Genomic DNA, 26,132 nt, shown 5'->3' on the forward strand with positions numbered 1-26,132 from the left:
TGTGAACTAACAATGTGTAGGTGTGTAGTAATTGGGCTGGGTCATATGAAAATTTTTCCTGTCTTTTGACAAATTATATCTTGATATTTATGCATGTGGAAATATAAGATGAATAAAATAATCTAGAGATGTTTTCACACAGTGTTTTTTACTAAATGGTTTGTAATCATTTTCATAAATTAGTTCACCAATACAACAATGCATAGTAATAAAAAGTACTGTTTACCTACAAATACTTCATCACAACATTTACAGCAAAAGAAAATGACAAGAACATTTTTGAGTGACACAAGCAAATATCAACTCAAATCATGGAGAGTAAATTTGCTGAAACAGGACATTTTATAAATTGGTTCACAGATCTGGGGAACATTACAGTTAGAAGTAACATGGTAGATTACATCAGTTTAACAAAAGTGCCCTTTATCAGCATAACTTAGATGACAGACCTCTCACTCTCCCACACACACAAGTGCACATACAGAGAGAGAGAAAGAGAGAGACACAAGTGTGAAACTGGATTTTGGAGAGACTGTGAGTCAGTGAAGCCGAATATGGGATTTCCTGCCAGCTTAATAGGTAACTACAGTAGCCAATGTTAGCTACCTACCTAGTTAATACTGATTCCCATAACAGCAACTTCTAAGATTGACAGAGGTGGATTTCTGATTGTGGGTAAATTAATTATTGATTTTAAGAATGAATGTTGGAATCATTGTGATTTGTGGCTTTTGACAGAGCTTACCATCATTTAACAACACTGGAGCTCATTGGTCTTGAAAAGTTTAGATAACCAATATCTTATGTTACCTACACTCAAAAATAAAAATGGTGCTAAATAAGCTTGTAATCATAGGGGAACCATTTGTAGTGCCATATAGAACCATACGGGGTGACAAATGAAAGATACTAATGAAAGATACTATTTTCGGCTGCTGCGTAATATCATTGCGCCTTCTGCAGCCATGTTACAGCAGCAAAGTCCTTGATTATTACGCTGAAATGAGAGTATAGTTTCTAGCCTTATCTGCCTAGAAAATTGCAACTTTTCTAATTTGGGTTGCGCTAAGCTATGCTAAAAGTAGTAGCGCCAGACCCGAAGATCAGCTGAATGGACTCCAAAATAGTAAGAATCAAATGTTTAACTCTAGGGGAGCTAGAAAATGAGCATATTTTCAAGAAAAGTGGTGTCTTTATACTTCTGCGTAAGGTCTATGGCGTAGCCTCGATGCCATAGGCTATGCATTATTGATTATTTTGCGTTGTTCTTCACGTCGATATGTACTGACTGCTAGTAGGCAGTATCCACACGTGTAACACAAAATAGCAGAGCAACAGCTGAAGAAGCAGCAATTTGCCCAGTAAACCCACAAATGAAGACGAAGCTTGTGTATGTTATTTAAGAAGACCAGCAGTAATGGAGGTAAATAGCGAATAACAGAGAATATTGTTGCAGTTTGAGATAATATCACATCTCAACTTGGCCCATCTTTGTTAATACGGAAATCGATAAAGTTTTTTTTTAGCCTGAAAAGAGGGGTTTTAGCAGACCAATCGCAGTGCTTGCGGTCCGTTTAACATAGGTGCGCTGTTACATTTTGGGAGAGGTGCACGTTAGGCTACTGCATAGGTTACTGCGTAGGGTTCACGTCTCTGTGTAGGCTGAATAAGGGCGATTTATAGTCGTGCGTAGGTTCTACGCCGTAGCTATCCGTAGCCTGTGCGTAGCTCTGCGTAGCCTGACGCGCACCTCACAAAAAATTTAACAGCGCGTCAGATCTACGCGGACCGCAAGCGCTGTGATTGGTCCACCAGATCCCTCCCGTCAGGTAAAAATAACTGCGTCATAGGTATTTCCGTTTGGGACGGTGAAAACAAAGATGAGCCAAGTTGAGGAGTGATTTAACTCAAACTGCAACAAAAGTAGCTGTTTACTTACTTCCATCATTGCTGGTCTTCTCAAATAATACACAACAAGTTGCTATTTCTTCTTCGTTTGTGGGTTAACTTGCCTAGCTTCTTCTTCTCTGACGGTCGCGCTGCTACTGTGGTTACACGCGTGGATACTGCCTACCAGTGGTTTGCGTGTGTGTTTGCACGTCGACGCGTAGGACGACACAAAAGTATAAATGAAAACCGACGCGGAACCTACGCCGTAGGACCTACGCACGACTATAACGAGCCGTTTAGTGTAATGTGTAAACTGCATTGAATTGTAAACTGGATTGTCTAAATTGTGAACTGAATTTGTAGAAATTGGATTATAACATAAAATGGTGTAGTACTGAATTAGTGTAAAATAAATTGTGAACTAAATTGGTGTAAACTGAATTAGTATTAAATAGATTGGAAACTTGTCATTGATTCCTATAACATCAACTTATAGCATTGGCACAGCTGGATTCCTGATTGTGAGTAGTGTAGTAATAATTTTTGTTGGCCTTTGATCCTACATGAGTTCTGAGTTATTGATGTTACTGGTTTTGATTTTACGTTACTGGTTTTGAGTCTGACGTTGTTTTAAGATTTTCATAAATTTGATATGTAAGGGTCTAGTCTAGTGTTTGCAAATTTAAATATTTTATAATTATTGTGTTTATTATATTTTAATATTTTATTATTTGTATAGCACTGTGGTTAACATTGTTCTATTATTATAAATAAATTGAATTGAAATTAAAGTGCGCCTATTTCATTGCTAAAAACAACGTTATTTTGTGTATTTGTTAGAATACAATGTTTATGGTTTAAAACACATTATTTTCCACATATCGTAAATTTTTGTAGCTCCAGACTTCACTCTCTTCCTGACACGCATGTATTTGTAAATCTCTGTGTCCCTGATTGGCCAGCTAATCTGTACGGTGTGATTGGCCTGAATACCTCAGCCGGAAACTTGATGCTCCCTACCATGTTTGAAAGATTCGGTTGCTAACAGGAGTTAACTTACAGGCTTAACTTACAAGTCCGAAGCGGGAGGAATTATGAAAATGTCGGTCTTTTCTACATCACCAATCCCAGGAAGTAAACTGTTGCCTACAATCCGTGTGTTTGTTGTAGTCCAAGAAAATAGATTTGCGTTGGAGACGATAACTCGCTTCATTGTTTACTTTGGGGTACCTTTTGCATATCGTTAACATGTACTAATACACACTCACACACCAAAGGAAATTAAAAAACGTCATTCGGAAAATAGGTGCTCTTCAAATTAGTGCACTGTCAAAAATTGGTCAGCCAGTCAATTGAACCACCTTTTTTTAACTTTTTGACTAATATTAAGTTGGCATTTACAGTGTGTATTGTTTTGTTTTTGCACTCTTCTAGGTTGGACACATGCACTTTATAGTGTAAAGTAGATTATAAACTAAAATTGTGTAGTGTAAACTAAATTGTTTGCTTAGAATAAAAGTAATTAATGAAAATAAGTGGAGGTATGGTCATGATTTGGCAGGAAATATGCTCCTCTCCACAGGCTCCAGTTTAAGTTCTGTCTGAGTGTCAAGGTGAAAAAGGAAAGGGTTCATTTTTTTAATGATGCAAGCTGCTACTGCCACACCAGTGGCTGCCTGGACTTTATAATGACATGAAGACTTGAACAACAGTATCACAGGAAAGAAAGACAAACACTAAAGTAGATTTGTCCCGTTGTCTTTAAAGGTCAAATGGCAGTTTTAGTGATGCTTGCTCATACTTTGAACAAACCCCTGACTATAAATATCACTGTGTGTGTGTAAGTGTTAAATGACTGTGTGTAAGTGTTACATAAATGTAGGCTCAAATAATGCGCCAATTCCAGATTTTTAGGTTTTAAAAATCTCCATGCTAGATTATTGTGTCTATATAAGGATAGATTTCAAGCTCTGTGGGTAGCTTGGGGTTTGACACAACTGAATACTATAATGCCCAGCAATTACACACGCGTGCGCACGCACACACACAGACACACACAATTAAGAGATCAGTAGCTCAAGGGCCGAGTTGTCACACACTGCCCCTTAGTGGCCCGGTACAGAACTACACCGTCAGCCAGCTGCATCCCACAATCTCTAGCGGCCAGACAAACTGTTAAACAGCTCATCACTGCCATTGTGTGCTTCCTCACTAAAAACAATGCCTATGGGATCACCAGATGGTTGTGTTTGATAAAAGTACTGTCTGTAGTATTGTACAGAAAGCATCTGCTACAGTTTGACAGTGCAGATGTCAGATCTATGCGTTTTAATGTTTGAAATAGGACAGTTGTGTCTGTTTAAGGAATGCGAGAGTTACTGAGCTGCTGGTACTGGAATACATTTACAAATTATGAGAAAACCAACCTGTGATTTATGTGGCTTGTTTGTTTCAGACTTTTTATCTTCATGTTCCTCTTACGGGTGAAGTGAGTTGCCTGGCAACCGAGACTGGGTCCTGATTGTTGCCATGACAACGTGGCAGGGTGTCATGTAGAGAACAGAGAGGGGGGAGAAGGACTGCAAAAATAAGCAAAAAATAATAATGCATGAGTATATTTGTATAATAACACTTCATTTGTGACAGCGAGCAGAAAAAGAGGGCTTGGAAACGTATGGTAATAAAATGGGAAAATTTGTTATATTTAACCTAGTGAGAGGTGTGTGTGATGACATAATCATAGATAAATGAAAACGTCTGTACGTGGGCGTATTCATACGTAGATACACGCAAATATAAATACATTCATTTGGCAGCAGATGTAGAGCATCGAGTACAGGAGATGGCAACTGACAACGGCACATCTGAAGATGTTGAAATTGAAATCCCATCTCAGTTGTTTCTCAAGTGGTAGTTGGCAATGGAGGTCAAATGAAGATGTATTATTAAGTGTCTAGCTTTTAATTAAGGACCCTGTTGGGTTTAAATGGGATCTCAGCAATGTCAGAAAATGGGCTTATGTCAGCTTTGATGAAAAGAAAGGAATAGCAATTATTTCTTAAATCAAATCTCAATATCTGAGAGTAATTTATACTTACTGTATGCCATTAAATCAAGTTCAAGTTTATTTTGCCTAGAAGTGTGTTACTCATAACTAGACCATATGTCACCCTGAATCAGTCATTTAGGTCATATTTTTGAAAGCTGAATAAATAAACTTTCAATTGATGTAAGGTTTGTTAGGATAGGACCATATTTGGCTGAGATCAGGCCCAGATTAACATTATGTGTTGTGCCCCAGGGTGACCACGTTTGAATGCCCCACCCATTTCCAAATATTTGAAAGGTCTAATTGTTAAAGTAAAGAGATACAGACTTACCTTTTTACGAGGAGCACTGTAGCCCCTGACTGAAAATCTTAGGAGCGCAAGCAGAAAATGTAGGGCCACACCTAAATCATCCTGCAATGCAGTTATTTACATTTTCCCCAAAAATAACTGCATTACTAAGAAATACTTTAATAATAATTAATAGATGTAACTCTATATGCATTTGTTGCACATAATAATGCACAGTTGATCAAACTTTCAGAATAAGAAGTTATAAACCAAAGAATCATACAATCCCACTGACTACTTTTAGGCATAAGATACACAAAAAGACATTCAAGTTTTTGGAAAATATGCTCATTTTCCAGCTCCTTCTAGAGTTGAACATTTGATTCTTACCGTTTTGGGATCCATTCAGCTGATCTCCGGGTCTGGCGCTAGCACTGTTAGCATAGTTTAGCACAATCCATAGAATCTGATTAGACCATTAGCATTGTGCTAAAAATAACCAAAGAGTTTCAATATTTTTCCTATTTAAAACTTGACTCTTTTGTAGTTACATTGTGTACTAAGACTGACAGAAAATTAAAAGTAGCGACTTTCTGGGCAGATATGGTCAGGGACTATACTATCATTCTGGCGTAATAATCAAGGACTTTGCTGATGTAACATGGCTGCAGCAGGCGTAATGATATTACGCACTGCCCGAAAATAGTCCCATTATCCCATTGCCATTGAAATTAACCATGTGTATCGAAACTCTTTGGTTATTTTTGAGCGCAATGGTCTAATGGTCTAATCAGATTCAATAGATTATGCTAAGCTACGCTGAAAGTGCTAGTGCCAGACCAGGAGATCAGCTGAATGGATTTCAAAACGGTAAGAATCAAATGTTTAACTCTAGGGAAGCTGGAAAATTAACCTTTTCTTCAAAAAAAGTAGATTGTTCCTTTAAATATTTGGTACAACATATCAGCAAATCTTTAATTAAAATTAGCCATAGAGATTCCAGCTGATCTTAGGTCAGCAGCTAGTAAATACAATTATTATATTTAATCTGTAATGGTTTTGTTGCAGGTAACATACATAATTTTATTAAAGGTATAGCGGAAGATTTCCCCAAATTTTTGAAAAGAACCGCCCCTCCACTTTTTTAAAAAAATGCACCTGCGCAACACTCTACCTGCTCCAGAGAGGGAACGCCTATTAAACATGTGCATGAGAGAGTGCATGCACGAGCATAGTTCTTCTCTTCATTCTGTTTACAAGTTGCTGTCGGCATGTTTACCATGTCTGCGTGGTTCGTGCCTTATGCCGCTAGCATCGCTAATCATAGCTTACATCAACTTTTACTAGCAGTGATTTTAAATGGATTTCTCCAAATATGCCAAACTTTAACTGTCGAGTAGAAACATTGCGTGGGAAGCCCAACCTGTGCTTTTAGCGCACGCCAGCGTGTGAAATAGTCTCCCAAAAACACTGTGGTCTTGTTTCTTTCGTAAACACTTTTTCTCTTGCGACCCTTTGAAAAAACACGATGAGAATGCGAGCTTCAATGAATGGCTGAAACCGTAGACCACCACACATATACACCTGAAAGTGCCCATGTGCAGAAAGCGAACCTAGGGACGAGCACATATGACGGCCTTACGTCAACATATCACCAGATTGATTGACAACTGGGATGACCAATAGTCTTGATGATCCACTCAAAAAAAGAAAATCGTCCCCTATACCTTTAAACTATAAATAAGTTATATAAAGTGTTATCCAGTTAGCATATTGTAATGAGCTGAGTGGCTTCTTGTATCCATTACACGTGTTGCTTCTCATCCTCTATCCAGTTTTTTCAACCTGCGCACTTGATGTCTAAAGCTCGGGGAGTGGAGCGGTTTATCAATATGATCTTTGGCTCCATCCATTTGTGCTTCATAGTAGAGAGAAAGGTCACTCAGTGACGTACTGGTTTTGTACTGGTCACATATTTCCGCGTGATACAAATCTGCAGCTCAGAGTTCACCAGACTTGAGCTTTGCTATGCAGCGACCTGCGAAATATTGTCGCACAAGCTTGTGTTTCTGGTCTGATGAGTTCACTTCCAAAAGTCTAGTGTGACTGCGACTTAAGACCCTTATTCTTGTCTTTAAACTTCCGGTGTTCTGGTGGTAGCAGTGGCCAGAGGAAGGGCTGTTCAACAAGGCTCGGGGAAAGGAGCAGAGGCAGCTAGTTCAAGGTGAGGCGGGGGCAGCGGTGGAAGAGAAAAGGTCCAGCAAAGCAGTGGGAATGGCACGCCAGGGTGCCTGGACTAGATGGGAACAAGCTGTGGAGAGGAAGATCACTTGGGCTGATCTTTGGCGGGCAGAGCCACACCGCATCAAGTTCCTGTTGCAGGCAGTCTACGACGTCCTCCCCAGCCTGTCCAACCTGTACACCTAGGGTCTGGTCGATACATCAGGATGTGCCCTGTGTCAGAGAAAGGTACTCTTGAGCACAACTTGAGCTGTTGTCCAAGAGCTTTGTGGGAAGGTCTGTATCGCTGGAGGCATGACCAGGTGCTCAAAACAATTGCAGAGAGCATCCAGGCTACTCCAAGCTAACCATCAGCTTCATCAGGGCTGGAGAGAAACCAGAAAGATCTGCCAGGGTAATATCAGGGCTTCTGAACACCACACAGGACTGGCAGCTGAAAGTGAACTTGTCCATTCAACTTAAGTTCCCCCAGCATGTCGTCAATACTACCTTGAGACCTGTCATTGGCTTGGTATCTGAGGCAACAAAGAACCTGGTAATGTTGGAGCTCACTGTGCCATGGGAAGATCGAATGGAGGAAGGTTTTGAGCGGAAGAGGGCGAAATATGAAGGTACAAGGTGCTTACCTGTGGAGGTGGGGTGCAGAGGCTTTGCAGGGCAATCCCTCTACAGGGCCTACACTGCACTCGGCATCATGGGTGACTGAAGAAGAAGGGGTATTTGTCCTGGTCTCGTAGCTTCATTTGCAATGGCATCTCATTAAGTCTTTTATTATCTGATTGTGGACGGTCTGGAGCTAAGCAGCACCGCATGGATCTGTTGTGCCTTCAGTTTGGCTGCAGACATAGTTATGGGCGACAGGCCTGACCCAGTGTTTGTTTTCTTATTTAGTTGGTTTTGAATTGTTTACCATGACTCTGTGAGTGTTTAACACTGTAAGTGTTTGACTTTGTTTGTTTCAGCATGATCTCACAAAGTTCCGTGGGATAGACACAGAATTTTTTTGCAATTTTTTCCATGGCATTCTCACGGATTGGTTACTCAACTGCTTTTTCCTATTTTCAAACCATTGTCGCTTCGGGTTAAATTGGCACACGTGTTAATTGTAAACCCGCTCGGGTTGGACTTTGGGGACCCGTGAAGACCTCTAGCCGAGAGTCTATGGTAAATGTGTTTTTTAATACCAAATACACAAAATAACATTGTTTTTTAGCAATGAAATAGGTGCCCTTTAAGAACATTTTAGGCTACAATTGACTGCAAACAATTACTAAGTCTTTCTTTGTAGAGAGTGTGTCAACTGCTTTCATTTAGGGGAAACCTTCCAGAAAGATAGGTGTCAACCTCTCTCTCTCATATTCCTCTCATCTCACCCTCCCTCTCTGCTCTCTCTCTCTCTCTCTGTCTCTCTCTCTCTCTCTCTGTCACAAACCTGCTCTGTGACTCAGAGGTAGAACAGTCTACCAGGTTTCATTGTGTTTAGGCTGGACCAACCTCAACTCTCTCTCTCTCTTCCCCATACCCTCCCTTCCCCATTTACCCGCTCTCCGTCTCTTACCCTCTTTCCCCTCATTGCGGGCATTTGGGTTGGTGTTTGTGGCTGATGAGGGCTCGCATAAAGCTTCCTCTACTCTGCTCTTGTGTGGTACGTATGTTTTTCCTCTTCCTGTAAAAGCTCTTCATCCCTCTCTTGCTGATGCTGGACCGCTGTTGCTTGTGTTGTTGATGGCTTTGCTGTGCTGCGTAAGTCCACAGTGTGTCTGACTAACTGCCACTTGATTTATGTTGATGCATGTTACACAGAAGAACGCACACACACGTACACACGTGTTTGAGTGCGTGCGTGTGTTTATGTCTGGAAAGTGAGACAGAAAACCGGAAAATATGAAAATGTAAAGATCTGCGTAGTGAGTCTTGGACTAAAATGTATTTATGGATGGGACAGTGGTGCATGTTTGATCAGTTCGATTCATTCATGCAATCCGTGTCTGTTTTTATTTCATTCTGGTGCACATTTTAAACCAAGAGTGGGTTTGGTTTGAATATGTGCGTGTGTATGTGTTCGTTATATCTAGACAGTCTAAAAGTCTGCTTCTGTCTTGGCGTCCTACTTACTTATGACCACAAGTAAAATGGGTGTGTGTCTGTGTGTTTGCGCTTTGCTCGCAAAATCCCTCAAGGATGTAAACATAAGAAAGCATATGTCTGTAAATATAAGTAGGATGTTGTTTTGGCAAAGCTGGTTTGCATAAAACACAAAAATCTGTGGGTATGGCACCTCAGAGGGTTTGGGTGTAGAGCTCCAAAGCATCCCCCATTCCACTTACCGTCTTATTCCGATAAAGTAGCTTCACTAATGTGGGCATATAATATTCATTGCCTTTATGCTGTACAATGCTGTAAAAGCAGAAAGAGAGAGAGAGAGAGAGAGAGAAAGAGAGAGAGAGAGAGACAGGAGCAGGCTAAAGGTTAAAGGTCAAATGGGTGACAGTAGACTGTACCAGAAACATCCAAGCTTGTATTAAATGAAGTATAGCCATGCTGTTCACCAGCAAAACTAAAGTTGCTTGGTCATTCTAGTAATGCTGGTTAACCAAGTTGGTCTTGTGTTAAAAAATTACTTAAAAATACTGAATCAAAATGACAATATTAGACCAATGTAATTTTTAAGGGTCTTATGTCAACCAGAAGAACCCTTAGACATGGGCACTACAAATATAAGCACTATTCAAGGGAACCACATGAAAGAGGCGACTCATTTCGATCTGCAGTTTTGCATTTAAAGGATATCTAATAGGCGTCCAAACACAGCCCAGACGTCTAGGCTAAAGCAGGGCAACATTTGGGCCGTCAGTGACGACTTACCCTAGCCCAAAAATAAAATCTATAAATTACTTTGCTTACATGTAATATCATACTTCTCACAAGTTATTTAGCAAAAGCTAATTTTAAGTTTATTTTGCCTAAAAGTGGGTTACTCATAGCTGGTCTATAGTTAACCTAGACGGTGAAATTATGGCTTTTGGTTGCTGTTAAGTTACAGATGATAGTGACAGCATCTGACAGAATGCTTGTGTCAGTTGTTGGCCCTGTATGACATCTAGATGGAGTGAGACAATGTCGTGTGTGATGTCTTCATTGGGGTTCCTAACAAGCTCCATCATCAGGCGAAATGTTGAAAATCAAACAGGATTATTATTTTGACTAAGTTAATTCATGCACCAGTTAGGCATTTTCTTAAAAAATAATGGTGCTACATGATGCTATATTCATGAATATCCGTCATGTGACCTTTTACGTCATCTGCTCTTTTTCCGACATTTTGAGTACCTACCGAGTACCAGTAGGCTACTGACAAGCATTAGCTAGCTACGATTTACGGATGTCTTATCTTTTACTGTCTATAATTCGTACAGATACAGTAAATGGCTACAAACGACAACATTTTGCACATAGACTGTCAAAAAATATCAACGTTAGGGTGTGATCCCTACTCGATCCCTGATGCGTTCTTCCAGCTGCTGTCCGCTGCTACTGAACTACCACTAATTTTACAACACTAAGAAGGCACAACACAACATGAACGCAAGCATACATGGAGTTTACTAAAAAGAAAGGTTTGGATCAACTGACTTTGGTTGTTTTGGTGTCCGCTCGCCATCTTTGCTAGACATAAAGAATCGATTTCCGAATGCGAACTAATGAATCTCAAATGAGGCTCCTTCTCAACTAGAAGGTCAATATTGTTTTCTACTTGCGACAAAACAACGAATTATCCATGCATTTATATGAAACTATGCTTTAGGAGCTATCCATCTTTACTCTCCTCCCTCCTTTCGTCGCATTCGGCAATCGATACATCTTGACTGGCAAGATGGCGGCGAGTGGACGCCAAAACAGACAAAGTCAGTTGTTCAAAACCTTTCTTTGTGGTCAACTCTGTGTACACAAACATTGTTCCCAATGCTCGAGTTCATATGTAGAGACACAGGTGATACTTCGAACAAAGTATCATGTTGTGTCGAGCCTTCTTAATGTTGTAAAAAAGCGATTTTGAGGCTCACAACATATTGAAGGCATAGCTTCTAGTTCTTTTGCGACCACTTCAGGTACTCAAAATGGCGGAAGACAAGTTTGAGATGTGAGTGACGTCTGTGAGCTGATATTCATGAATAGAAGAACCAGCTGAATGGTCTAACACCTAAGGAACCAAAATAGGTTCTTTATAGTGGAGAAAGGTTCTTCAGACTATAAAAAAGTTAGGAAAGCAATGGTCCTCTAAAGAAGATGGCACCACTGTGAAGGACTTTCTGTAACACCTTTATTTTTAAGAGTGCACCTTATATTGTTTACTTTAAGAACGCCACAATTTTGATGCTACCATGTGAAGCACATTCTTTAGGCTACTTGACAAAACCTTTTTACAGTGCATGCTAAGGGCCGGGGTGTTTACTCTGTGACGACATAATATCTGCCAACAGTTTTATCATGCTAACAACCTAACAGATTCATGTCTTAATGGAGAAACTTGATGGACTTCGTTATACGGGACGATTTAAAGGACGGGCAAAGTTGTTTAAAACAAGATTGTGTCATTCTTAGCAGGGTGGCTGATGCTTATATTTCCAATCAAAAGTGAGTTTTGGTGCTTTATGAAGGTCATAACATAGACGTTGGGAAATTATTCATGTGTAGAATGCCTAATTGGATTTTAATGAATCAAGTTTGAATTCATTGTCAAAGCAAAAAAATATTGTACATACTAGAATCAGTCATGAGATCAAACATACTACTCCTGGAGCCAAACTGCAGCCAATCTGACTTAAGGTATCCCATAGAAACCCCTCAGAGCACCTTAGCAACCATCTGATTAATTTATACATCATGATTCTGATGTACAGAATGTGTAGATGCCATTATTTAGAAATTATTGTATTTAAACAAAATAAAGAGTTTTTTCATAAATTTTATAAACTGCTTAAAACGTTAAATACTATCTAAACTTATATAATAAATAATGAGTTGCTTTAACTTATTGATGACATCGTTTACAGTATAAAGTCTTTTTAAATGTGAACCATCTATAACTCAAATGTAATGCTGATTTGTTGTTTCTTCAGGAAACTGGATTATAGTATGAATATTTTTTGATCAAATAGCGTGCCATTAATATTTCAGCAATTTGTTTTAATATGTAATGCAGTTTTTGATATGCTCATTATTAAATGAATACATTTGTCATTACTCATTTAGATTTGAGATAAGAAACTACAATAAATACATTATTTATAAATATATGAGTATATTCTGTTTGGTCAGATTTTATCATGATACACAGCAAAATCACCAGTGTTACATGTACACTGGTGTATACTGTATATGGGTACCACCAGGTCTAGTAGTATTCATATAAACACCAGCAGTGTACATTGAACACTGGTGATTTTGCTGTGTAGATACACACACACACACATATATATGTACAGCCTGCAACTTGCTAACCGCTAGGAAATCCCCGCCCCTGCAGATGTTACTATGGCAACAGTCTCCGGGCCGGGGATGGAGTCCCCCTTCTCTGCTTTTTCAGCTGGATAGGAGAAATATATTCACTGCCAGCTGCAGAGCGCTCTGCCCTGTTGCATTGTGGGACAGGAAGCAAGGCAATGCATGTGAAATTCAAGGGAGATATTAAACAACATACTATGCATATGTTTATTGGCGCTTTGCAATGTTGATTATTAAAATGTCTTTTATTATGTGCTTGTTTTATAAATGTATGTAGTCAAACATCCTGCAGATGTCACCAAGTCAGTGGTGTATTCTCATGGTCCTGGTACTCTTGATAGGGTATAGTGCACATACTCCTCCCTTTAGTGTTTTGTACCACTATGCATCCCATTTAAAAGCTAGTTTGCACAGCTGTTTCTGCCAGTTAACCCCCACAATCTGATTTCATGATTCAAACTGTTCAGTGGTGATACTGCACAATAATATATAATAACTGAAGATGTTAACTGCCTTCACTGCCTTTACTTTAACCTAAGCACAGCCATCAACATTCTAAAGCCACAGCCTGTGTACACATTATCCTACTTATCAAAATATCGATGGAAACTGTGTGTTTTATTGGAAAGACAACGATTAACACACGCATGCTCAAGTGTGTCTCAATATGGCAATGAATTAACTGTATGCTTTTCTTACTCATTTTAGATACCAGATACAAGTCAATATTACTCTTTGAACATTTTATTATATACAAGTATTTAAGCCACATGCTTGAGCTTAATTGCCTTAGATGAATAAATACCAAGTAGGATTTATTTCTTAAAGGTCATTGAAAATGGAAGTAAACAGATGGTAGCTGTTGCACATTTTTTTTAGTGTGGCTGACATGCATATCTACTTTTGGGAGCCACTCTATACCAATGCATAGGCTTAATCCGTTTAAGGTAATTAACAATTATGAAGTATTTATATTGTTAAAGGGATAAGGAAACATCAACAGTTTGATGTCCTGTATTGCCACCGCAGGCAGTCTTTGTGCACTTACGTCACCACTGAGTGGTGAGTTTCTCTCTGCAGTCGCTCCTGAGATGAATGCACAATACTGCAGCTGTCACCTGCTTCTCTAGCGCCACCAACAAAACTCCACGACTCCATCAAAAAAGTGCTTGGTTATGAGATGGTCATGATTGACAGATGATTTTCATTTCATTTTCATTTTATGTTTCAAAGGCCAGAGCTAATAACAACTTAATATGTTTCGGTTCCAATTCAATTGTTTAGTGCATGGTTTTGTTGTTTTGCTCACATTAAGATTTATTATGGACTGAGTCACCTGCGCTTAATTTGATCTACATTTCAGCACCATGGACAGTTCGCATTACACTTAATACACAAGAGGGCGCCATAGTTACACGGCACGTGTCTTTTTAAACCTGAAACCTCTGCATTCTTGACTTATTTTGATGTTTGATAAAGTGAGACATTACTGAACGTGGCACTCAAACGTCACTCTTTAGAAATTTTACCATGGTAACTGTAGTTTTCCCTGTAGTTTTCTTAAAGTTTGACTTACTGTTTTAACTAGGCTACTGTAAACCTTAAAAAATACTTTAGGAGTGGGCTACATTTTATTTCCAAATACCAAGTGAAGTGAAGTGAAGTGACTTGGAGTATATCAGTAGCAGCATTAATATGAACGTTTGAATCTTTATTATGTGGATGCCTTTTGAAAACTCCCAAATAAGTATTTAAGGACATACTGTCGTCCATAGTATGAACAGCTTCGTTGTATGGCCCATTTTTGTATGACGTTTTGGATAAAACATCTGCCAAATGCTTACGCCTGCAGCATGTGTAAATAAATATTTCACTCATAATTGGTGACCAGTTGCCTATTGGTAATCCCATTAACACGTTTCTGACAAGGGTGCTCGTGTTGTGTTTATTAAGGCGATGTAAACCCGTGTTTGTCACAAGCGTTTTGAATGTAATTCAAAAATTGAAAACGAAATCCGGTTCGACACCACTAGTCGGCGTCGTTTAATCGTCTGTATTGATGATCAAACCGAACTTCTACGTCACAGTGTCAAACCACCTCCTCCTGCATCACCGTGGAAGAAGGATGAAGGGGAGTTTTGAATGCACCGGGGTTCACGCAACACAGAGCGTCGCGAGATTTATTTTTTGGCCGCGCGCTGAGGAGAGCGCGGGCAACCGGTAATCGGTGTGTGTCGTGTTTATGGGTGTCGACGCGATGTTTCCTCCTGTGAGGAATCTCAAGTGCTTCTCTCCCGTGATGTGCCAGTGTAAACTTATATGTAGCAAGCGCGCGCTGTCGCTAATGTTCGGCTGTAAGGTAAGCCAGGAGCGTCCCTTTCTTTCCTTGTGTTTGGGTTCTCGTGTGAATGTTAGAAAGACGATACGATGATGTTTGTTTGGTGACAGAATTCAGACATATGTTCGCACAAATGATGAAAGCAGTGTGTGATAGTGAATGATGAATAAAAAAATGCACGTTTATGACATTACTGTAACTGTACATTACCGGTTCAGTGGACTTGGTTTTTGGAGATACACTGTTAAATCCACCATCCTTTACAACCCACTCGTTCGTTGTGATGTTGGATGCCACAGATAGCCACCTGTCTCTTTACAGCTGTATGCCAGAGACATCAGAAGGTCGGGCAGGGATCTGATGTCAGGCAATATGGCTCTCTACAAAACACCATAAGGGTCCATCTCAATACTGAATAACCCATAGAGGAACTTGGACGTTTAAGGGTGTTACAGAGAGCAGCTAGTGATACACATTTCCACAGTTATTGGAGAATAAAAAAAAGATTTTAGGAGAAACGAATGACAGTTTATCAAACACGCGCTGAGTGTGTTGGCACAATGCATGGTGTGAGTTGTCACAAAGGAGAGCTGCTGTTTATTGCAAGTGCAACATATCCTCAGAAATTGTAATTTGTAAACTGTAATATTACAGTAATAAACACGTGTGCCTAATATCACTGCCAAATGTGACAACATGACATTAATGATGAATAGCCTTTTGTGTAGGACCCATTTTAAAAATCATATGTTATTTTGGTTGGGTCAAAATTGGGACAAACCCAAGTGTTGGGTTATAAATGAACCTGTTCATGCACATTGACGTGTTTTTCATTTGATTTTACAGTGGATGTGTACATTTGCAGTATATTTCTGTAAATTTATCATTTTAAACTGTATTTCAAAAAACGTGGAAAATCTGTAAAATAAAACAGTAAAATTACAGTTTTTTTACAGTGACCCATGGTTGGGTCAAATATAAGCTTTAGCATAGGTAATTTTGTTATTTTTGTCTCTTTATGACACAACCATGGGTGTGCGGTTGAACATTAATGCATTCCATTAGTCTTTATTAAGTTTACTTGTTTACCCAAGAGTTACTGCATTACAAAATGATGGTGATATTGAAATTTAGTTAAAAATTAGTTTTTCATACTTACAACAGAGAAAACGAGCAATTGGACTTAAAACCTTACTGTGACAACTTCCTCTGTGACAACTAGCCCCGGACACCAGACAGCTACACAGTGCAGTGCTTCCACCACTAATTTTTTTTTTTTTTAAAAGAGGTTAACGTTTGAGCATGATGAGCCAAAACTGCTTAATTAAAGCACGCAAATGTCACTCGTGTAGACGTGAATTGCATTTGTTCTTTTGTCAGAACAGCGGGATTCAAGCAGGATCAATACTTCCTGTGTGTGAAATAGATTGAGACACAGATAGTGACTGAGATGACCTTGAGAAACTAATGGTGTGGAGAGAGGACCGTATAGGACTCAGATGTACTGACTGTGATACGCAGAGAATTTTTATTTTATGTACTGCAGACTCAGTCTTTCCATGTCCGATAATTCATATTGCTTTATGTGCTTCCTTTATGTCTTATTTTATAAGACAACACTCTTGAGATCTTTATTGGTTGATCATAATTGTTTTTTTCCTAAATTCTAGTTACTTTTAAGAACACTAATTCATTAAAGCTACATCACCTTGCAAGGGTTTAGACGCAGTTGAGTGAATTTTGGTTCATGATTTTACCCATCTTTTGATCTCATGGCTTATGCTTGAATGCTTAATGTGCACACACACAGTGTGACAGATGGATGTGGCATCAGTTTGGCCAAATAAAGGCACACATTTATGTGTCTATGCAGAACCTATTCCTGATAAATTTGTGAATAGGAGGAGACATAAACAAAGGTCATCTTTAAATCATAATAGTTTTTTTGTAACTGTGAATAAAAGCTTTTAAAAAACACAAGATTTGTGTTATAGCACCCATTTAGTGAAAAAAATATTGAAATATTGAACTTGTGGACTCTTTGTAAGTTTACTATACTATTTAGAAAACATTGCTGTCTGCTTTTATCTGTGATAAAAGTGCCTCACTGTAAATAAATAGTTGTTCATCACAGGGGCTTCTTGTCTGTTCAGAATAGTGCATAAACTGAAGCTCCAACAAAAAATGTACTCAGTTTTAAAGCAACACTATGTAGTTTTTTTTTACCTTTAAATAATGTCTCTAAAATTATTTCAGTGATAGAACAACTTTTAACTGGACAAATTGTACTGTTGCTGCAACCTGAGCAGCCTCCTAGCTGCTACAAGCACACTCTGAAAGTGACGGTGGAGGGTAGGAAACACAGCCCCGCCCCTCCCCCTGCCTGCAGAAGAGTGTCTGATACCAGGCACTGTTGCGCTTTTCAACCACATGGGGGAGCTGCAAGTCATTTTTACATGGAAACTACATAGTGTTGCTTTAAGAAGAAGAAAGTCAAGAAGATAAACTACCTGTTCTTGGATTAAAGTCAAGAGCTGAGTTCATCCTTTACATACTTCTAAAGAACTGTACAAAAGTCTTTACAAGGTAAGAAAGTTACCAGCCAAAACTTTAGATGAATTGTCAAAATTACTGTACAATTGAGGACAAGTCCATATTGTAGATATGGTTGAATTGATGGCATTTGTTATATATTTAGTTTGGTCAGTAACAGGACTTACTGTGGACTTACTGCGCTTGTCTTGTTTGTTTTTACTTGATGGGATGATGGGGTCCAGTGTTGAGATGGCGCTTTACTTTCTGTTTTCTTCTAAACAATCACATCCTCATGACGAAAGCGCTGCGTGCTTGGGCACAGATCAATAAAAGTGTGAGTGCAAGCTTGTGGCAATCTCGCTCGGGCACTGTTCGGTCCGATTAGGTATAATATGAGCGCACCTATAGTGTTAATGTAAGCATTGTGTAATAATGAGCTCAGTCTCCGAACACTTCTGTCATTGAGAATAAATGCGTCCCTTGCCCTCTAAAGACACACAGAACAGAATCAGGTTTTCACAAAGAGGTTTCATGAATAATAAATGATGGTGGATGAATTTCTTACTGCCTGTCTGTCTGTCTGTCTGCTAGCATTCAGACTCAACACAGCAGGCATCAGTTCTGAATGCATTAACACTGTTAGTAGGGCTGTTGTAAGGCTGATGGAGTGCATAGGGTGTCAAGTTCCTCCAAGATTGTCAAGTTATTATTATTTTAAATAACAAGTATTAGTAATTGTCTACATGTTTCAGATTAATTGATTTATGATCATCTGATCTGTTCTTGTTTCTTTTAGATGATATGTAATGTAAACCACACCTCATGGGTGTGGCATTCAACTGACCGTCTCTATTTCTGTGCTCATGGGTATTGCATGTGTACAGCTTTATCAATCCAATATCTCACTGCACCACTCACAGAAACAGATGGTATTCGAAAGCTAAATGGTTTGCTGGTGTGGTGCACACGGGGATTGCGAGTAATGTGTGATCCAGAGTTGAGTTAAATGATGTGGTTTGATAATGAGAACAGTGACGGCTTGTGTGTTAAAACACATATTGTCAGTGGGGTTACATAATAAAGTCTTGTGTTGATATTTCTGGCCCATATTACAGTTTTATTGGCATGGTAAAAGATTTTTCCTGTGTCTTTATTATGCCAATTAGAGACATTAAAGTCCCCCCGTGGTGAAAATCAAGTTTTTATTGTTATTTATATGTCTATGTGGGGTTTTTAATGGGCAATTTCATCATTCGACATCATTGCGGAGTATTTTCTCCATAAAATTAAAGTTTTCCAAAGACAGACTCATTCCGGCATTTTGAAATTGCCTTGTTTTCCTACGCCACAAACACGTAACCAATCATATCAACCCAGCTAAACAAGTGGATCAGTTCAGTAGTTTGAGCCATAGATTATGGACAACAAGTCAATATCAGTATATTTTGCGGTATATAGATTTTTGTCCAATAACGGTGATATGGTTTCTAAACACATTTCAATGAACATTACAGCGACCTGTGGCTTTTTGGGCCCTATCTTGCACCCAGTGCAATTGACTTTGTCAGTGACGCATGTATCATTCGTATTTTTCACCGGCGCACAGCGGGTTTTTCCCTCCACAGACGCACGTCGGCAAACTAGGGAATGAACTTGCGCTCCCTGGGCGGTTCAGCGCAAAAAAGGAGGCGTGTTCCGGCGCAAACCATCCCTGATGCTATTTTGCAGTTTCAAAAAACAATTGCGCCACTGACCAAAAAAAAGTAGTCTAAAGTCAGTGGCGCGTTGCGCGTAGTTCATTATGCTATTTTAAGGGCGCATGCTTGACCATAATGTATAGCATGCACAACGCGCATACACTTTGCTTATCTAATCTACACAGATGCAACAGTTATTTTTGCAAATCATAAATTGTTACAATAAAAAATATTAACACATGACATAAGGGAAATCATAGTGGTGAGCATTGTGGTGATTGTTTTTATTTATTGTGTGGCTGCGTAAAAAAATTATCATGCAAATAATGATTAAAATATTTTCATAAGTTTGTTGTGTGGCTGTATTACGTTTATTTTATGTAAATAATAATTAAAATGTTTTCATAAGAAACCTTAATGTATATGAACTTGATTTGTAAGTGGTTGGACCTTGCTTGCGTTTCTTGGGTCCGATTTCAAAGCCCCCAAACCCTTTCAGCGGTGAGGGTGGACGCAGCGATGTCCTCTGCTGGCGTCAGGTCCTGAGGCAGATCCACCTCCCGTTACACGGCATGCCTGATTTATGCTGGCAAGCTTGGGATTCCCCCGTCTCCTGACATCATTGTAGCGCTTGGCGCAACGATGGGGATGCCAGCTGATGAGACAATTGTGGCTATTTCCTCTCACGCCTGTTTAACCTACGCTGATTTGGGCGGGTTTCTCCTATCCCCATACAAAACACCTTCTCTGTCTTTGACTGCTCTTACAAGAACGTCGATCTCCTCGGGTGTGAACCGCTCCTGGCGTGCGCCTGGTAAATCCGTCATAATAATAGCAACCTGCCATGGAACTTGCGCCCTTGCGTTTAAAGGGAATGTTGGATAGCGTTCTGATTGGTTTATTTGATGTTACGCCCAAACCACACCTATGAATAATGAACCTACTTCAGACCAACCCCTTATTGATTTGCGCCTGGCGCAAGAGTTATTTCTCCCGCCGGGAAAATAGCAACAGCGCCCAAGATCCCTCCACAAAGTCACTTGCGCTTTGCGCTTCGCTCTTGCGTTTCAGATTGTTAAAATAGGGCCCCTATATGTCAAACATCGGTGTTTATCTCGGTTTTTTAAACACATAAAAAGCTCTGTGTTAGGTCATTCACAGTCTTGATAAAGTTTTGTGTTTTACTTTTGTTTATACAGAGGTATGAAAAGGATGCAGGTTCACTCTCTCTCTCTCTCTCTCTCTCTCTCTCTTTTTCTTTGTCTCTGTGTCTCTCTCTTACTGATACTGTGTGTGTCAGACATTTGAGTGTTTGGTGCCACTCTTGAATCCATGACGTATCGTATTGTTTCAGTTTTTCCAACTCTTCAGTCTGTGTTTTATTTATTGTCCACGGTGCTTTCGCTTTTGGCCGTAGGTGTGTTGAAGTGCTGACGTGTCTGTTGTGCTGTCATTATTGATTTTTTTAAAACACACAAGACATTTATAAAACTGAAAAATACTGTTATCAGTTATCTTGAAAAATAACTAAATGAATAATAAGTATGATACAAATGTGTGTTTGTGTTATGTTATTATAAGATTTTAAGTGGTGTGTGAATGTGATATTTCTGTGTGAATATTTTGAAATTGTCCAGAGAATTGTGAGATGTGTTGTATAAGTGATGAAGTTTTAAAGATGCTGTTGGCAGGCTGCAGCGAGGAGGATGTGAAGTTTAAATACCTCAGAGGTTTAGGTACAAAGGGTATCAGTTCACACAGGGCTATCACATATCAGTTGCACATTTAAAGAAAGCATAAGCAAGAGTTACCATTTACAGTAGGGCTGCTAATGATTATTTTCATAATCGATTTATCATATTAAAGCATTAATATTACTCAATTCAATATTTCGTATGATAGCAAAAAAATAAAATAAATTAGAGTATTCACCAATGGCCAGCCTATCAAACTCTCTGATGAAGCCAATACGGTAATGACTTAAACTGCAATTCATCGACGGGCCGCAAGAGGCTGGCTCCAAAAGGAAGTCAATGCCTATAGACCCCCATGCTAAAATGCCCAACCTTACAGCAGAAAATTATTTATACAGCCTGGTACAAAAAGAGATTTTGGTCTATACAGCTAATTTTGTCCTTCATTTCAACTGTGAGGGGTGAGTTTTTTTTTCTAACTCATCCGTTTAAATTTGAGTTTTAAAGTTCTGCATAATTAAGGGTGTGGCCACTTGAGTGACGGGTGAACTGCCACTGCTGTCACTAGTACCATCGTTGAGCTAGGCAGGGGTGGTTTTAGCTATCTCAGCTTCACCCACGTCTCGCCTCTTTACCAATTTTTGGTTATCCACGTGTGGCCAAAATGGTGACGGCAGCCCCGCCAACTTTTGGCTTCAAAAAAGCTCTTTTCAAACCTATGGGTGACACTACGTCTATATTTTTTGACAGTCCATGGTATTCACGTGTGTACTTTTAAAAGTGCAAAGGCCTCACACTATTGAGGTTTACAAATTTAATCTTTTCTATTTTGATATTTTAAGCCTTAAATGTTTGTGCAGAATTTAAATAGTAAAACATCTTTAAATGTCAAAACATAAACAAACAAAACAAATTGAGTCTTCAGGGATGTGCTGGTGAGTAAATTTTGCCACAGATTCTCATTTTAATCTTCAACTTTTTCATCGACACTATGTACTAATACACTATATTCAGCATGTAAGCCAACATATATTTTTTTCCGAAACAACCTTATTGACATTAGGGGTGGGCAATAAACCGGTTGGTATGATAAACCGGTAGAAATTAGTCAACTGGTAGAGATTTTGGACTACCGTCTCGAGGTTACGTGCCCACGTTATGTTGCTGTGTGAGTGTTCACAAAAACATAACTTTGTACACGTATTTAGGATCCACAGTTTAAAAACAAGTGATTTTAAGCCATTGAAACACAATCGACAGTACTTAATGCGTGCACTGTTTCTGTAGGAGAGGAGCACGCAAGCCACGCTTCCGCTGCTTATTACACTTCTGAGCATTTTTGGCACTTTATTGGCCTTAAAGGCGTTCTAAGCGAATCTGCGAGACGTTAGTTTTTGTTGACTTTTGAATTGTTTTCAAACAGACGGAGCGTAGTTAACTCCTCCCCCTCCCTTCCGTGCTTTCATGAACGCACCCAACCCCCACCCCCAAATCCTTTTTGTCGTTTATTGGCTGGAACACTTTGTTTTGTTTTGTGGTGCTAGGTTTGGCCACTATGTTGATATTGCCGTTTGTGAAGCCTGGGCTGTCTACAGAGCCTTTAAAGCTCACGTAACACACGCTGTTTCTGCATTTCTGATGTTAATCTGGAGTACCTATAGAGTAGTATGACATCCTTTATATCTCCGAAGAGTCTTTAGTTTAATCAGATTTATAAAAGAAAGATTAGCTTTACCGAATCTTTCCGATAACGTACGAAAAAATGAAGGAGGAGTTACTACCGCGGGTGGAGCGAGTACGAGTCATGCAACACTATACAACACTTATAACTTATGATTCACTACATGTTCGTGTCATTTATATAATATGCACGCGCATATTTACAACATAAGACAGAAGTCTTACTTACCGCATGCAACTCGTGACCCTGTTGGGAAAATCCAGCGCATCAAACACACACACAAAACTCCGCTGCTACCCCGGATAATAAACTATATCCATTGTTTTCATAAGGCTGGATTTCTTCTACTTACATCCACAAAACACACTTCTTCATTCGTGCCATTGTTGAGTTTTGAAATTAAACAGAGCTGTCGCGTGATGTGAATGTTTGTAAGTTCTAGCGTCTCCCACGGATTGACGTGTGGGAGGGGTTTTCCGTGGGAAGTGCCCATGTAAAGAAGTGATACGTATAGAAAACCCCTGAAACGTCAGTTAGAACTGTAATCGAAAAACACTTTCCGAAACTTGTACGAACCCTGGCGAATTGCATTCGGCACAGAAATACTCTGTAACATGTCCAGCTGCTTTTTTGACACTTTGCCTATGTTTAGCATGAGGAAACAACTCTATAACTGTGTTAATAAGTCAGAATGCTTAAAATACCATTGAACCCCCCTTTAAATACACATATGCATCAAAAAGTATCCCCATAAACTTGACGATTTAGGTCTTAAGAGAAAGTGAACAGTTTAAAAAGCAAACGCACGTGTAACAGTATATTGGGTCCAGAGTGACTTTGGTTCTAAAGGAACACTCCACTTTGTTTGAAAATAGGCTCATTTCCAGGTCCCCTATAGTTAAACATTTGAGTTTTGGAATCCATTCGGCTGATCTCTGGGTCTGGCGGTACCACTTTTAGCATAGCTTAGCAAAGTTCAATAAATCTGATTAGACCATTAGCATCTCGCTCATATGACCAAAGAGCTTCAATATTTTTCCTATTTAAAACTTGATTCTTCTGTAGTTGTGTACTAAGACCAACGGAAAATAATTAAAAGTTGCAATTTTCTAGGTAGATATGGCTAGTAGGAACTATACTCTCAGTCTGGCATAATAATCAAGGACTGTGCTGCCGTATCATGGGTGCAGCAGGCACAATGATATTGTGCAGCGCCTGAAAATAGTCCCCTTGGTAACATTCAATAGTTCTTATATACATTAACATGTATGCTGTATTTAAGTCTGTGAGACTCAGCAGAATGGATAAGACGCTTACTGTAGCTTAGACTATTAACTTATTAGCATTGATTCAGTGTCATGCAAAACAGATATTAAGTTATTAACACTATCACAGATTAAATGAAATAAGTTTTCAGGTGATCTCAACACAGTGGCGACCTGCTCCATGTAGAAATTAAATTCCCATTTTTTGCAGGCAACAAATGCATTGCAGATAATTCTTATCATTTTAAGTGGCAGTGCCAGGTGTTTTTTCTCCTGTCTGCCAGCGTGTGCCAGCCAATCAGCTGCCATTTAGATGAACAGGGATGTTAATGGATCCGGTAACTCTCTGCAGACATTAAACCTGCTTGTTCTTATTGCAGTAGAAGAATCAGACAATCAATACAGCTTTGCACCAAGCCAAAACTGTTGATGTTTTATTATTAAGGCAGGACTTTGTGTACTTGCATGCGTATTTCTTCAGCCGTGCATGACGGGAGTTTTCCTTCTTCAAAGTATTTCAGCACATTTACAGTACACAAGTCTCTTTAAGGCTGGTTTCATCACATCAGATCTTTAATATAAAGCATGTTTACTCAAGCAATATTTTAGTGTTAGCATCTCTGTTTAGTTTATTCTTTGGAAGATCTATTCAAGAGGGATTCTAGTTACTATCTCTAGGCCAACATGGAATCTAAATCTGTTTTTATATTGTATGTGTTAATAGTTTTATCATAGTATATGTAAAAGAATTCATGAAATTAAAAATTAGTTTTGTAGGTTTTGTCTGTTATCTTTGTTAGGTGACATATCATGAAAATGTGAATTTTTGAGGCTGTTTACACTTGGCATTAACATGCGTTTTCGTCGATCGGATCAAAAGTGGACGACGTTAATGCCAGGTGTAAACGGTGTTCAAAACGTTTTGAACGTGTCCACTTTCGACCACTTTCAACCACATCCAGAGGTAGTCGAAACCACTTTCGATCTGATCGCTTTGGAGTTGCGGAACGCAATGTGGTTGAATGTGTTCAAACAGCCACACGCGACCGCCTTCTCTCCGCCCATTTATCTAATCTGAGGTATTAAACACAAGTTTTACGTCTTTTTTTGACTTCTGGCGTGAACATACGGTGAACAGCGCTATTTTTAGCCTTTCATTGATAAAACTACTGCGGGTGTTCTCCGTAGTTTCGTTTTGAAAGCGTGAAAGTTGCGCGATCCTATTTCATCAATTTCGCTGAAAATTCAGAGAAAGCTCCAACATATAAACGTACAAAACACTGTGCAGCATGTATACTTGCTAAACAAGCAGCGGACTTCGACATAATATTAGTTTGCGTCCATATAAACTCATAATTACTCCCGCTCGCGTTTGAATGACAGCAGAGAGACTCGCCCAGCGTCTCACAGACCATCCCCTCACAGTATTCAGGACAGAAGCGTTTGAAAGTGGACAAAAGAGACGGATTTAAATACCAGGTGTAAACGTAATGTGTCTCTCTCGTCCACTTGTGATCCGATCGATGAAAACACATCTTAATACCAAGTGTAAACAGCCCCTTTATGTTTAAGTGCTGTAATTGGGTGCCCGGTGCTTCTGCCAACTCAGAAAATGTGAGAAAGATTAACCCAGTAACCATTTTCTGCAAGCATATGAAAAAAATAGGTTATAGAAATTTGGCTCCCCTTGTGATGTCAGAAGGGGATCATCTTATAATAATACCGCCCCTTGATCTGCACTATTCAACTGCGACACTGCCATTTAGTGCTCATTTGCATTTTAAAAGGACACACCCAAAAACGGCACATTTTTGCTCACACCTACAAAGTGACATTTTTAAGATGTTATTATAAATTATCTGTATGATATTTTGAGCTTAAACTTCACATTGTATTCTGGGGACACCAAAGATATATTTTACATTTAAAAAAGTTATGTGAAATGTCC

General features: G+C 39.2%; 1 protein-coding gene across 3 annotated transcripts in view; it reads left to right on the plus strand.

Annotated features, from left to right (window-relative positions):
* Window positions 1-26,132, plus strand: part of dlg4a (discs, large homolog 4a (Drosophila)) — a 108,652-nt gene that overhangs the window by 21,248 nt on the left and 61,272 nt on the right. Inside the window, exon 1 of one of the 3 annotated variants that reach the window (XM_065284420.1) lies at window positions 8,927-9,114. The exons of 1 other annotated variant lie outside the window; for it this stretch is intronic. In XM_065284420.1, the coding sequence (XP_065140492.1) occupies window positions 9,073-9,114 (42 nt within the window). In that variant the 5' untranslated portion in view covers window positions 8,927-9,072. Of the gene's footprint in view, window positions 1-8,926; window positions 9,115-15,127; window positions 15,334-26,132 lie in introns of those variants that run through there. One more of the 3 variants, XM_065284419.1, reaches the window with a different exon arrangement.

This window comes from Paramisgurnus dabryanus, chromosome 5 (genome assembly GCF_030506205.2).
Source record: "Paramisgurnus dabryanus chromosome 5, PD_genome_1.1, whole genome shotgun sequence".
NCBI classification, from domain to species: Eukaryota; Metazoa; Chordata; class Actinopteri; order Cypriniformes; family Cobitidae; genus Paramisgurnus; species Paramisgurnus dabryanus.